At 38.7% G+C, this 13,078-nt stretch overlaps 2 protein-coding genes across 41 annotated transcripts in view; one reads left to right on the top strand and one right to left on the bottom strand.

Moving 5' to 3' along the window:
• The window catches only part of BAZ2B (bromodomain adjacent to zinc finger domain 2B), a 449,976-nt gene that overhangs the window by 334,268 nt on the left and 102,630 nt on the right, over positions 1-13,078 (bottom strand). For 23 of the 40 annotated variants that reach the window (XM_035304715.3, XM_078327583.1, XM_078327573.1 and 20 more), the window contains one exon: positions 1,185-1,540. The gene's annotated coding sequence lies outside the window, so the exon portion shown is untranslated. Of the gene's footprint in view, positions 1-332; positions 533-1,184; positions 1,541-13,078 lie in introns of those variants that run through there. The other 17 variants (XM_035304721.3, XM_078327574.1, XM_078327582.1 and 14 more) reach the window with 1 other exon arrangement.
• Positions 282-4,000, top strand: LOC108592197 (uncharacterized). The gene is made up of 2 exons (XM_035304772.3): positions 282-392; positions 691-4,000. The coding sequence occupies exons 1-2, from the start codon at positions 314-316 to the stop codon at positions 1,014-1,016; spliced, it is 405 nt and encodes a 134-aa protein (XP_035160663.1). The 5' UTR covers positions 282-313; the 3' UTR covers positions 1,017-4,000.

Below are 13,078 nucleotides of genomic sequence, written 5' to 3'. Positions count from 1 at the left end.
CAACAACTCGGTCAAGGACAGCAGCTGCTTCCCTCTTTATAAGGAAGCAACAGACAAAAGATAAATACAGAGGGAGAAAGAAAAGAAGAGAAAATCTCCCAAACAACAGGGCCAGCTCGGACTCTTCAAACACTTCCTTCCCTTTCCCAAATCCCAATTCTGGGGTTCAGGAAACTACTTAAAGGGGAGGGAGCCGCGAAAGGCAACCGGGCTGAGTGGGGGGCTGGGGGGAGGGGTAGCGACAAGAAGATTAAAAGAGGGAAGCAGAGGAGTTGGGAGCTGGCAGTCGTTCCAGGGGAAGAACTGCTAAAAGATGAGACCAAGGCACAGACCTTACTGTACGAGAAGCAATGCTCCTCAAACCTTCTGCGTCCTGACAGAGACCTTCCCAGGTATCCAGGTCTTTTCCCAATCCCATCTGCCCCAGCCCCACCCCCGCTCATCTTCAGTAAACTCAGAGCCTCCAGCTACACACGGGAGAGCTAGAGGCCCGAGCCGGGGATTGGGGGTGGCAGACGCAGCTCCACAGTCCGAGGGGGAAGAGGGGGCGGAGGCAAAAAAAGGGCAGCAGGAGGCGGACAGGGGTGGGGGGGGAGTGATCCAGAAACTACCCCGGCCGGGAGTGGGGGAGCAGCGGATATCCCGGGGTAGAAACGGCGATCGCAACGCTGACAGAGGTGGTTTTTTAAGAAGCAAAACTGTTGACGGCGACCAGAGCGCTGGAAGACGAAGAGGAAGAGGAAGGAGACGCGAAGCCAGGGCGGCCGGCACAAAGGCGGCGGACTCGCGGCGGCAGCGCCTGCCCGGCTGGGAGCCTGCCCACGGCCCTACTCCAGCGAAGTCCCGCACCGGCTTCCAGGAATAAACTTTACGTTCTCCTGAGGCCGCACTCCCTACCTCCCACCCAGGACCGCACATCTCCGCGCCCTCCTCCCCCAAACTCCACTCGGGACCCCGAGAACCACCCCAGCCTTCCGGCCACCACAACAAAGAGCCACAGCGACCGGCGAGGGTAAACAGCGGCGGAGGGCGAGAGGGCGGCGGGGCGAGCGCCTCCACGCAGCAACTCCGGGGTCCCCCGCTCGCCCGAGCGCAGTTTCTCCGCTGCTGTTTCCACTGGCTTTGTAACACTGGGTATTTTCATCCTCACCCGAACCCCTCACGCCCGAGGATTTTAAACTCACCTTTACTTTCGAACTGAGAGTTGCGGTGAATGGAATTTTTGCCTTTTCCCCAGATGGTTGAAGGTTAAGATTTTTGGAAACCTCACCACCTCCTTATTTCTATTATTATTTCTGCAAGAAAAGTATAAAGAGAGTTGTAGTGGAGGTGAGATTTGTGATCAGGAAAGCCTTTGACTCCCTCCTTCTCCGTCTTCCGCCTCTCTCTGATTAGTTCCTATCCAGCAGCAGATTGAAGCAGGAGATGATTCTTCTCAAGGTTTGTTCAGCAGCTTCACTTCTAGGCGAAGGCTTCATGAACCAAGTGACGTCAACCAACAAGGCTTCTCTCTCTCTCCTCTCTCTAACAATGAAAGTTGCTGTTAACAAGGGAAAAAAAGAGAGAGAATTGTTTATACCATTTCAGTTCCAATAATAAATGACCTATCAGCTCCTAAAGGAGCCAAGGGAGGGGGTTGCTTCTTCCTTCCAAGAATACTGTAGCTTTGAGTTTTCAAGGTTCCTTGTCCCAAGAAAAAGTTAAGAAACTTAAAATGTTTTGTTTTGCTTTTAAAGAAGACAGCGCAGAAAACAGGACTTAAAGCTTAGTTTTTAAAAAACAAAAACTAGAGAGTAGGAAGCATAGGTCAACCATCTCCACCTAAACTTTTTTTGTTCCTAAACTCAGAATTCTACAAATCAACTAAATTAATATGCCGAGATTTTGCGGATGTTAAAACTCAAAAAGCAGGATGCAAGATGGTCCCGGGGTAAAATTCTACTGCCTTTCCACGGATAAGTTAAACTGGCTGTAATGTTTATGCACAGTTAAAATTTAAATAAAAGGCGTTAAAGTAGTAAATGGTTTTAAAGTTGCACACACTGTAAAAGGTAATCTCGATAGTTTTTTTTTTCCAGTTTCTGAGAGGTTAGAAAAAAGCATAGCAAATTGTAGCCACTGAGCACTTTAAAAAAAAATCAAGTTATGAATAAGACTGGTAGCCCTGTGCTCCTTTAAACTACACATGCAGTTATATCCTGTATGTCTATCCCCAGAATCTCTTACAACTTTGTTTTTACCTTCCATTCCCCAACCCCAATTCCCAAATCTTGCAACCAGTCAAGTTAAAGATAAAATATGGCCCATTCCCTCCCGCACCCCATCCTCTAGATTCCTAAAAACAGTTTTTTTGTAAAAAAAAAAAAAAAACCTTAATCTTGGTAACACTTTATAAGCCAACAAGATACGTAATTTTTTTAAGAAGTTCGTTGAGGTACCATTTTTTCCCTTCAGAACACAAGAAAATCTCAAAGTTCATATAATTAAAAATTGCATAATTTGATTTTGAGGATGAAGAGTAAGTAAAAATTAAGCTATCAGAGAATAATTTGATCATCTGTGTATATTTTATACATACATATGTGGATAAATGTATCTTAAAAGATGCTATTGTTTTATGTTTCCTCTTCAGCTACTGGCTGTGATTTTAATTGTGCTGGAGGATCTTCATTAGTATTAACACATGGGGAGATTTCACAAAGCTGCTTCATTAGGAAAAAAAAAAGCTTGGCAGACTAGGTCTTTTTGCATGCACTGAGAATGTCAGCCTTACCTCGGTCATTTGTAACATAATAAGTGCAAGTACAATGATTGCAATGCAGGAGCACTGGGGGAAGGGCAGAAATACTGCCTGTCTAATAGGGATATCTGAAAAGAAGGCTGCTCATTACATAGTAAAATGTATGCTAAAAATTAGTGAATATGATGTCTCAGGAGACTGATGCTAAATAAATTAATGTGCTGATATGTTTTTAATTATTATTTTTGTAGTAGTTTATTTCATTCTCAGGATTCACATTGAGCAGCAAAGCTGTGCTAGCACTTATTGATTTTTTTTTCCCTGCCACATTCCCAGAATACAGATTTTAATCATTTCACTACACCACACTCAGTAATTTCATTAAAAACTGGAATCTTCCATCCCCAGAAAAGCATTTAATTTCAATGACATACAATTTCTCTTTTACCAGCAAACTATCTCTACAGTAAAAACTGGCCTAAGGTTCAAATGCATAATTTAATCCTGAGTTTTCCATGCTCTGCCTTCCTTTCAAGCTATAATTTGAGTAACTACCTAATAACTGTAATAAGGACAATAATTTCCTTATAATATATTATTAACTCATATTTAATTAACTCGGAGGCCGCATTCTGTATATGTACGACTGGGTCAACAGTTCTATAATCTCAAAATTTACTAATAATGTTCCAGAAGAAAAACATAGATTAAAATATAGGTATGAATGCTAGTATCTAAGACTTCTATCCCAAGTCACATACAAAAAAGTTCATGCATTGTTCTACAATAGTGGTTATTACTCAAATAAATAATATTTTTAAGTATGTGGAACTAAAAAATGGAATTCTCTGATATTTCTATGCATAAAGTATTGAATATTAGTATTTTTAACAATCTATTTCTGACACTTTAATCATTAGCATACTGTTGAAAATAATTTTGAAAAGATAAGAAAAAAGTGTTAGATTCAAGTTATCTTGATTTTCATAAAGAATTCTCCTAAAATATACTTTGCTTGAAATAAAGTGGCACACTGTAACTTGAATAATTAAGAATATATTCTTTGCTTAAATACTTCAAACAATATACTGCAAAGCATGGTTCAATTTTTGGTTCCAAATATATTTTGAAATACTGGAATTGCTGATAGCACATTGGTTTCTCAAACAATGGTTTCATAAGGGTATGTAATTTACATTGCTTGGATTTTAGAAAAGAAACCTGTGAAAAAAATAAAGTAATAAAATTCATTAATTTAAATTGTGGAAATACGTCTAATCAACAGAAAAAAACAGAATATATGTAATGGAAGTTAGTAACTACTATATAAAAACTCATATTCCCCTGAGTAATTTTAGAATCATAATTCAAAAATTTTTACAAGATTATGTATAAATAATTTCAAGCCATATACATCCCAAAATTGTCTTTTACTTGATTGTACAAGGAAGTAACTTGTAACCAAATAAATCTTATCATCATCAAAAGGTTGGAAAAAAGGAGAAAAGGGGTAACAGTGCTTGATTTTAATGTATTTTTTAAAACATTTTAAAATACATTTTTATTATGAGGGGCTCTATATAGTTCAGGAAATATTTGTGACATCGTCAATGGTGAAGTTATATGAAAATCAATAATTAGCAAAATAGTTGGTAAATGAAAAACTAACATAGATATCTCAAATTCATAAAACGAATTTCTCTATTTCAATGAAACAATAATAAAAGCTTTAATTTATATTAAAATATATGTTTAAAATTATTTAATGTTATTTGGTAACTCAGATATACTATTCAATTTAGTCAGTACTTTCAAACTGATTCTTCTTGAGAAAGAAATGATGTCCTAGAAATTTTAAACTGGATTACTCCAAGTATTTGATACCTTCTTACTAAGAAGTTGTTGTTAAATTGTTTTTAAAATATGATTTCTTCCCCTTTTTTCATGTTATCATACTTCATCATTTCAGAGATTATAATATACAGTTGAGGGGGAAATTTTCAGAGAAAATAATTGCTATAGTTATAAAATAATTTAACTCCAAACAGCACTTAGTCTTCTACCCAAGATCATCATCTGTATTAGTATTTCATCATGTACATAATTGTGAAAGAATTTAATGATCAAGCAGATCTTTTCCAATTTTAGTGAGAATTAACTCTGAAATTCTATACCTATTTACTCATCCCACAGGCTAATTATGCCACCAATATGGACTAAATTGTTGCACTTCCTTCTACAAAGAAGCATCTGTTTTTAGGGCAAAGACAGAACTTCTTAAATAGGTAGATACAGAGATAGAGTTGGATAACTACCTAATTTACTACTATGGGTATTGTAGATGGTTCTTCAAAGAGTAAGGAATTGCCATGTACAGAGAACAAAGTCTAGGAAGGCTGACTACAAAGAAAAACAAACGAGAGATCTCAACAGTATAACAAGCTGGCCGCTGTCATATCTTGTTTCTGTTTCAATCACTACAGACTGATGAAACTATTTGTTTTCAATCATTGAACAAACATTTGAGTGCTTGCTCTATGCTATGTGCTATGCTAGAGGCTGGAAAAACATGAAAAGCTCACATTCTGGTTGATGTAGAAAGTGTGAAATTCCTGGGAGATTAGAGACATATAAATCACATTATAAAGATACAAATAATAAAGTTTTGTGAGAATAAAGAGGATGAGGCAACTAATTCTCACTGGGAGACCTAAAAAGTCTTTATCAAAGAGATGCCATTTGAACTGCATCTCAAACACTTAGAGCTTACCAGGCAAAGAAGTTCAGGGTAGGAGATGGTCTTCTAAGTGAAAGAAACAATAAGTGTAAATATGCAAAGATACTAGATCTGGTGTCCATCTGCTAGTGAGAAATTCTTTATAGCAGGAATATTCAGTATGAGGAAGGACAGAGATAAAGGGATGATAGGGATGTCATGACCAAGATGAAGGCTGAGACCTGAGAGTAAAAGGCCTAAGTGCCATGGTAAGGTGGTTGAATTTATCCTAAGAGCCAACAAAGGCTAGCGAAGAAGTGGCATGATCAACCTTGTTTTGAGGGAACAATAACTGTATAGGCAGTACAAATGATAGATTGCAGTATGAAGAGATTGCTTAACAGTCTGTGAGAATGATGGAAAGACATCACTGGAGATTTACAGCCAGATATTTTTGAGGTAAAATTTCAGTTTGGTGACTAACTGAAAATAAAATTAAGGAAGAGGAAGGAGTGAAAGAGGACTAGAGAAATCTGGCTTAAAGTAGATGCTGGAGTCATTAACTATACGCCAGAATCCATAAGGGAAAACAAATCATATGGAATTAAAACCAGAGTATGATGCTTTATAAGCAAGCCTCTTTTAAAAATGGGATTATCAGAATCAACTGTAGAGATTGTTTTAAATGTCCAGAATTATCCCAGTGTCCAGAATTCACTATGTGAATTTAAATGTCCCCAGTGTCCAGAATTCACTATGTCTGAGTGGGAGTCAAGTATTTCTTTTCTTCTTTAACTCTAAACGGGCTTCTGATAAACAACCCTGATTAAGAACACAGCTATAAGCACAAATTTATTATAAAATTCAGTTAGAAAAAGGAACAAGAAAAACAGAAAATCTTGAAAAAGAGATTTTGCCGGGGGTGGACGGGACAATCATAACAGATATTAAAATGTTATAAAACCTTTATAATTTAATAGTTGGCAAAGGCACATGAATAAAGAACCAATAAAACATAATAGGAAAATGAGAAATTGACCCAAGTACATATGGAAATTTAGTATAAATAAAAGCTGTATCTCAAAGCAGTGAGGAAGAGATGGACTTTTAAATAATTGGGGTTCAAGACCACACACGGTTGCTCATGCCTGTAATACCAGCACTTTGGGAGGCCAAGGCGGGAGGAATGTTTGAGGTCAGAAGTTTGAAAACAGCCTAGTCAACATAGCTAGATCCAGTCTCTACAAAAAATTTTAAAATTAGCTAGGCATGGTGTTGCATGCCTGTAATCCTAGCTACCACGGAGGCTGTAGCAGAAGGGTCGCTTGAGCCCAAGAGGTCAAGGCTGAAGTAAGTCATGATTGTGTCATTGCACTCCAGCCTGGGCAACAGAGTGAGCACTGTCAAAAAAAAAAAAAAAAAAAAAACCAAAGTGGTGTTCAAATAACTGGATATTTATTCATAAGGAAAAGGATAAATTTTATCTATTCCAAAAATAAAACTGAGAAAGATCATATATTTAAATATGAAGAATTTAATCTATAAGAATACTGGAAAAAATTATGGAAGAATTCCTCAACAATTAGAGAGTAAAGAAAAATTTCCTAGCAATGGTCAAAACCAGATGCAATGAAGGAAAATATTAGTAAATCTTACTTGGTAAATACAGCTTTTCTATAGCCAAAACAAAAACACCACAAGCAAACTGTAAAGCCTATCCATAAACAGAGAAGAAAAAGACTAACAACCTGATAACAAAACGACTAGAGGGATTAGCAGACATTTTCAAGAAAAAGAAATGGGGCTGGGCACAGTGGCTCAGGCCTGTAATGCCAGCATTTTGAGAGGTTTAGGCAGGCAGATGAACTGGAGACCAGCCTAGTCAACATGGTGAGACTTTGTCTCTACAAAAAATACAAAAATAGTGGGGCATGGTGGTGTACCCCTGTAGTCCCAGCTACTTGAATACTGGGAGGTCCAGGCTGCAGTGAGCCATGATCAAACCACTGCACTCCAGCCAGGTAGAGCGAGAACCTGCCTCAAAAAAAAAAAAAAGAAGAAGAAGAAAGGAAGAAAGAGGAAAGGAAAGGAAGGAAGAAAGGGAAAGAAAAAGGAAAATAAAGAAAAAAAAGAAAGAGAAAGAAAAAGAAAGAAGGAAAGAAAGTGAACTGGGTGTGGTGAGAGCAAAAGAGCTGAGTGTGGTGGTATACACCTCTAGTCGCAGGTACTTGGGGGGTTAAGACAAGATCACTTGAGCCCAGGTGTTTGAAGTTGTAGTGCACCATAATTTACCACTGCATTACAGCCTGGGCAACATGCAAGACTCTGTCTCAAACACAAAACAAAACACAGAAAAAAATAAAAGAAATGCTTCTTAAATAAAAAGATTCATAACCTTGCTCAAAGTAAGAGAAATGCACATTAAGAATCACTGAGATACTATTTTTCATCCATTGGATTTGCAAAAATCCAAGTTTAACAAAACAGTCTGTTAGTGAGTGAGGCTCCTGTAGAAAAAAAAAAGGCAGTTTTTTGTTTCTTTCTTTCTTTATTCTTCTTTTTGGAGCAGAAAATGGAAAAACCCCAAAAAGGGAGAATTTGGCAGTATATAACAAAGTTACATATGTGTTTATTTTATTTCATTTTTGCTAGCAAATATCACTTCTGAGAATCTGACCAACACTGACAAAAATATGAAAATAGGTATGTATATAGGAAGTTATTCATTGAAACACTGCTATAGCAAAAGCCTGGAAATAATCCAAATATCTGTCATAGTGAAATGGTTGAATTAATTATGGTAAATCCACACAGTGGAGTACTATACAATTTTCAAAAAGTATGAGGGACGTATGAAGTACTTTACAGTCAATTCCAGTATTTATTGTTAAGTGAAGAAAGCAAGTAGGAAAAAAAACATGTAGTATAGTATGCCACCATTCATCTAGATATTTACCTATTTTTTAATTGAAAGGATAAATTAAAACCTTAAAAAAAAAAAAAACATGGTTACCTAAAAGGAGGAAGGGAGCAGAGCAGTAAAAATAGGAACAGTACAGTATGTGGGTATCTCACAACACCTATATTGTAGATGTGAATTTGGAACCATATAAAGTCATTTACATTATTATAAAACAGAAACGAAGTTTAAAAGCAGGCCAGGTGCACTGGCTTACATCTGTAATTCCAGTGCTTTGGGAAGCCACAGCAGGAGGACAGCTTGAGCGCAGGAGTTTAAGGCTGCAGTGGCCTATGATAATGCCAATGGGCAACAGAGTGAGACTATGTCTCAAAAAAGTCAAAACACCAAAATACAATCCCATAAAAGTGAAACCCAAATAAATAAATGAACTTAGTTGTATATGAAGTTGGTGGCATAACCATACAGAGAATTATTCCAAGTGACTTTAAAACACAACAACTAAAAACACACTAATTTAAAGTATATAGTATTCAAAGCAATAAGACAAAACAGCAACTGAAATTATCACTAACTATATTCTTATGCTATTATTGGTGTTGTTATTGTAACACTGTTGCAAGTACAGTCTGAGAAAAAGCAAATAGCCAGGCCCAGTGGCTCACATCTGTAATCCCAACATTTTGAGAGGCCCAAGTAGAACTGCTTGAGCCCAGGAGTTACCAGCCTGGGCAACGTGGCGAAACCCCAACTTTACAAAAAATTTTAAAAATTAGCCAGGCATGGTGGCACACACCTGTAGTCCCAGCTACTCAGGAGGCTGAAGTGGGAGGATTGTTTGAGCCCAGGAGGTCAAAACTACAGTAAGGCAAGATTGTGCCACTGCACTCATGCCTGGGAAACAGGACAAGACCCTGTCAAAAAATAAGTAAATAAAGTAAAAGAAAAAAATGAATACATTGGTGTTTTTGGGAAATTAATTTTTAAATTACATAAAAACTCTTGTGATGCTAAATTTTAAAAATATATATTAGAATGAACTCATTAGATATTTTATATTTAAAAATACATATTTCTTACTTGCATACTGTAAATACCTAGAAACAAGGACGAGTGTATAGCAACCAGCACACACCCACAGTATACAGATTATGCTCTCTATACACCATCTGCCCCTAAAAAGGATTCCATGAAGCAATGGCTGACTCCAAATTTGGGACAGGAAATATTAAAAAATGAGCTTAGAATACCCTATCACACCAGTAAGCATGGAAATTAAGAAAGATTATTGGTGTCATGTCAAAAGGACTTGGTGGCGAACTTGAAGAGTTCAATATGAGGTGGCTCCCATTGGCCAAAGATGAGACAATTTGAATGTTAACAATACATAGAAACTATTAAAAATTTAGCAAGAAGTTGTTCCCATCACTGATGAAAAAGCAAAGTTCCAACATATACTTTTGTTGTTTAATGTTCCTCTTACTCATTTACTTAAACAAAAATATCAACTAACATGCATGTCAGAATTACATTTGTTCAACAATTGCAACCATAGATTGGCTACCAAATGATAAGACTACAGACATAAGGGTTGGGTAAAAATCAACTATAGCATTCTGTGAGAATCAACCGGCTATATGATTTTTATAAGACAGCAGTGGATATTTTATTATTATTTATAAGTTGTGGCTGGACACAGTGGCTCATGCCTGTAATCCCAGCACTTTGGGAAGCTAAGGCAGGCAGATCACCTAAGGTCAGGAGTTCGAGGCCAGCCTGGCCAACATGGTGAAACCCCATCTCTACTAAAAGTACAAAAATTAGCTGGGCGTGGTGGTGCATGCCTGTAATCCCAGCTACTCAGGAGGCTGAGGCAGGAGAATCACGTGAACCTAGGAGGCAGAGGTTGCAGTGAGCCCAGATCGCACCACTGCACTCCAGCCTGGGTGGTAAGAGTGAAAAAACTCCATCTCAACAATTAAATAAATAAATAAATAGTATAATATAGCTGCTATATCAATGCAAGTTATAAACTTATATATGTACTTATAAGCATGCATCATTTTTATTTCCAGAAAGTCTTTTTTTTTTTCAGACAGGGTCTCACTCTCCCAGAAAGTCTCTTTTTAAAAGTGTTACCAGTACATGTCTGTTGAGGCAGAGCACAACTGCTAGCCCTTGAAGAATGCACAGTCCAACTGAGAGGCATTCACACCCCAAAATATCTGATACAATGTGATAACTACCTAATAGAAATATTCAAAGTAAAATGAGCACATGATTTACTCAGTAAGGAATGACTACTTTTTCTGGATGGAGGCAGGGGAGGGAGAATACACATCCTCAGTGTGTTAAAGAGGCCATCCAAAAGTGATTAAACCATCTTTACATTATAAGCTGTCCTCACATAATATCTTCAGCATAAAATTAATACTAGTATAGTCCTGAAGGAGAGTTTCAAGTTATTCAGGGTACTACCACATGCCATTTGGGAAAGCTCCCTGAAACCACTAAAATGGTCTTTTTTAGAACAATGAGGAAATGTTTTTATCTCACATCCAATTTCAAAAATTCCTTGACAGCCAGTATGTTTCTGGTTGGAAAGCAGAGTTTTTATATTTACTGTCTATTTATTTTCACTGTATTATCTTTTTTTAAAGATAGTCTCACTTTATCACCCAGGCTGGAGTGCAGTGGCACGATCTCGGCTCATTGCAACTCTGCTTCCCAAGTTCAAGCAATTCTCATGCCCCAGCCTCCGGAGTAGCTGGAATTACAGTCATGTACCATTAAACGTCCAGCTAACTTTTGTATATTTAATAGAGACAATGTTTTGCCATGTTGACCAAGCTGGTCTGGTACTGTAAATGTCCAGTTAATTTTTGTGTGTTTAGTAGAGATGAGGTTTTGCCATGTTGACCAAGCTGGTCTTGAACTCCTGACCTCAGGTGATCCACCCATCTTGGCATCCCAAAGTGCTGGGATTATAGGTGTGAGCCACTGTGTCCAGCCATATTTTCACTGTATTCCAAAAAATACATATACAGGACCAAAAGTCAATAATAAGTGTAATTTTCAGAACTATCTTTAATAAGAGAATCATGATCAGAGTTCACATTTATGACAATTATGTTCTAGGAATTGCACAGTATGAGATCCCAACCCAAAACAAAACCAAACAAATATAAAAAACATAAAGTGGGTTGTGGGGGGCAGAGCAAGATGGCAGAATAGAAGCCGACTCTGCTCAACCCCCAAATGGAACACCAAATTTAAATAATTATCTGTACACAGAAAATCACCATCACAAAAACCAAAAATAAGGTGAGCAATCACAGTAAATTGTTTTAACTTCATATTCCTGAAAGAGGAATTGAGGAGGGCAGGAGAGGTGGTCTTAAATTGCCACAACCACCCCTCCCCGACCCCCTGACTGTAGTTGTGAGGCTTGGAGAGAAACTCTCACCACTGTAGGGAGGGAGAATGCACCACCTGGGAGACTACACTGAACTCAGTGATGCCCTGTCTTAGTGGGAGAATAAAGCTGTACTGGGCTCAGCCAGCACCTGTGCACAGAGGGGGCATCTGAACCAGAACTAGACAGAGAGAAATCACCCATCGTGGTGGTCAGCACTTGAGTTTCAAAACAATTCTCACCACTGTGGGCTGAAGGGCTCTGGGGTCCTAGGTAAACTTGAAAGATAGTGTACAACACAAGGACTGAAATTCCTAGGCAAATCCTAATGCTAGGCTGGGCTTAGAGCCAGGGGACTATGGTGGCATGTGACTTAGGAAGATACTAGTTGGGGTGGCTATAAGAGTGCTTATACCATCCCTCTCCCAACCTCAGGCAGTCCAGCTTATAGCAATGAAAGTGACCTCCCTCCTTTTGCTTAAGGAGAGTGAAGAGTAATAAAGAGAACTTGGTCTTGCATCTTGGAAACCAGCTCAATCACAGTAGGATAGGGCACTGGGCAGAGTTGTGAGGCCCCCATTCCAGGCACTAGCTTCTAGATGGCATTTCTAGTCTACCCTGGGCCAAAAGGGAATCCAGTACTTTCAAAGGGAAGGACCCAGTCCTGGCAAGATTCATTACCTGCTGGCTAAAGAGTCCCTGAACAAGCAGCAACACCCAGGAAGTACACAGTGGGCCTTGGGCTCTGAGATATACTGGCTTCAGGTGGTACCCAGCCCATTCCCAGCTGTGGTGACTATGATGAAAGACTCCTTCTGTTTGAGAAAAGTAGAGGAAAAAGTAAAGGGGACTTTGTCTTGCACCTTAGGTATCAGCTTGTACACAGTACATTGTACACAGAGCAACAAGCAGGCTCTACAGGCCTAGGCTCTTGGCCAGAATTTCTGGACCTGCTCTGGGCCAGAGGGGAGCCCACTGTCCTGAGGCTAAGTCCCAGCCTGGCAGCATTCACTACAAGCTGATAAAAGAGCCCTTGGGCTTGAACTGAACATTAGCAGTGGCCTGGCAGAACCCGCCATGGACTGGTGGTGGTGCTAGCCACAAGGAGAACCACCTCTGCCTGTGGAAAGGAGAGGAAACACTGTGAAAACCTCTGTATTATGGTTTGAGTGCTAGCTTAGCCACAGTAAAATAAAACATCAGGTAAATTGCTAAGGCTTTTCATTTTTAATTTTTTCAAGACAGGGTCTCCCTGAGTCACCCAGGCTGGAGTGCAATGGCACGATC

Source organism: Callithrix jacchus, chromosome 6 (assembly GCF_049354715.1).
Source record: "Callithrix jacchus isolate 240 chromosome 6, calJac240_pri, whole genome shotgun sequence".
Classification (NCBI taxonomy): Eukaryota; Metazoa; Chordata; class Mammalia; order Primates; family Cebidae; genus Callithrix; species Callithrix jacchus.
Note: the sequence above shows the minus strand (reverse complement) of the source record. Positions and strands in the feature narration are given on the sequence as shown.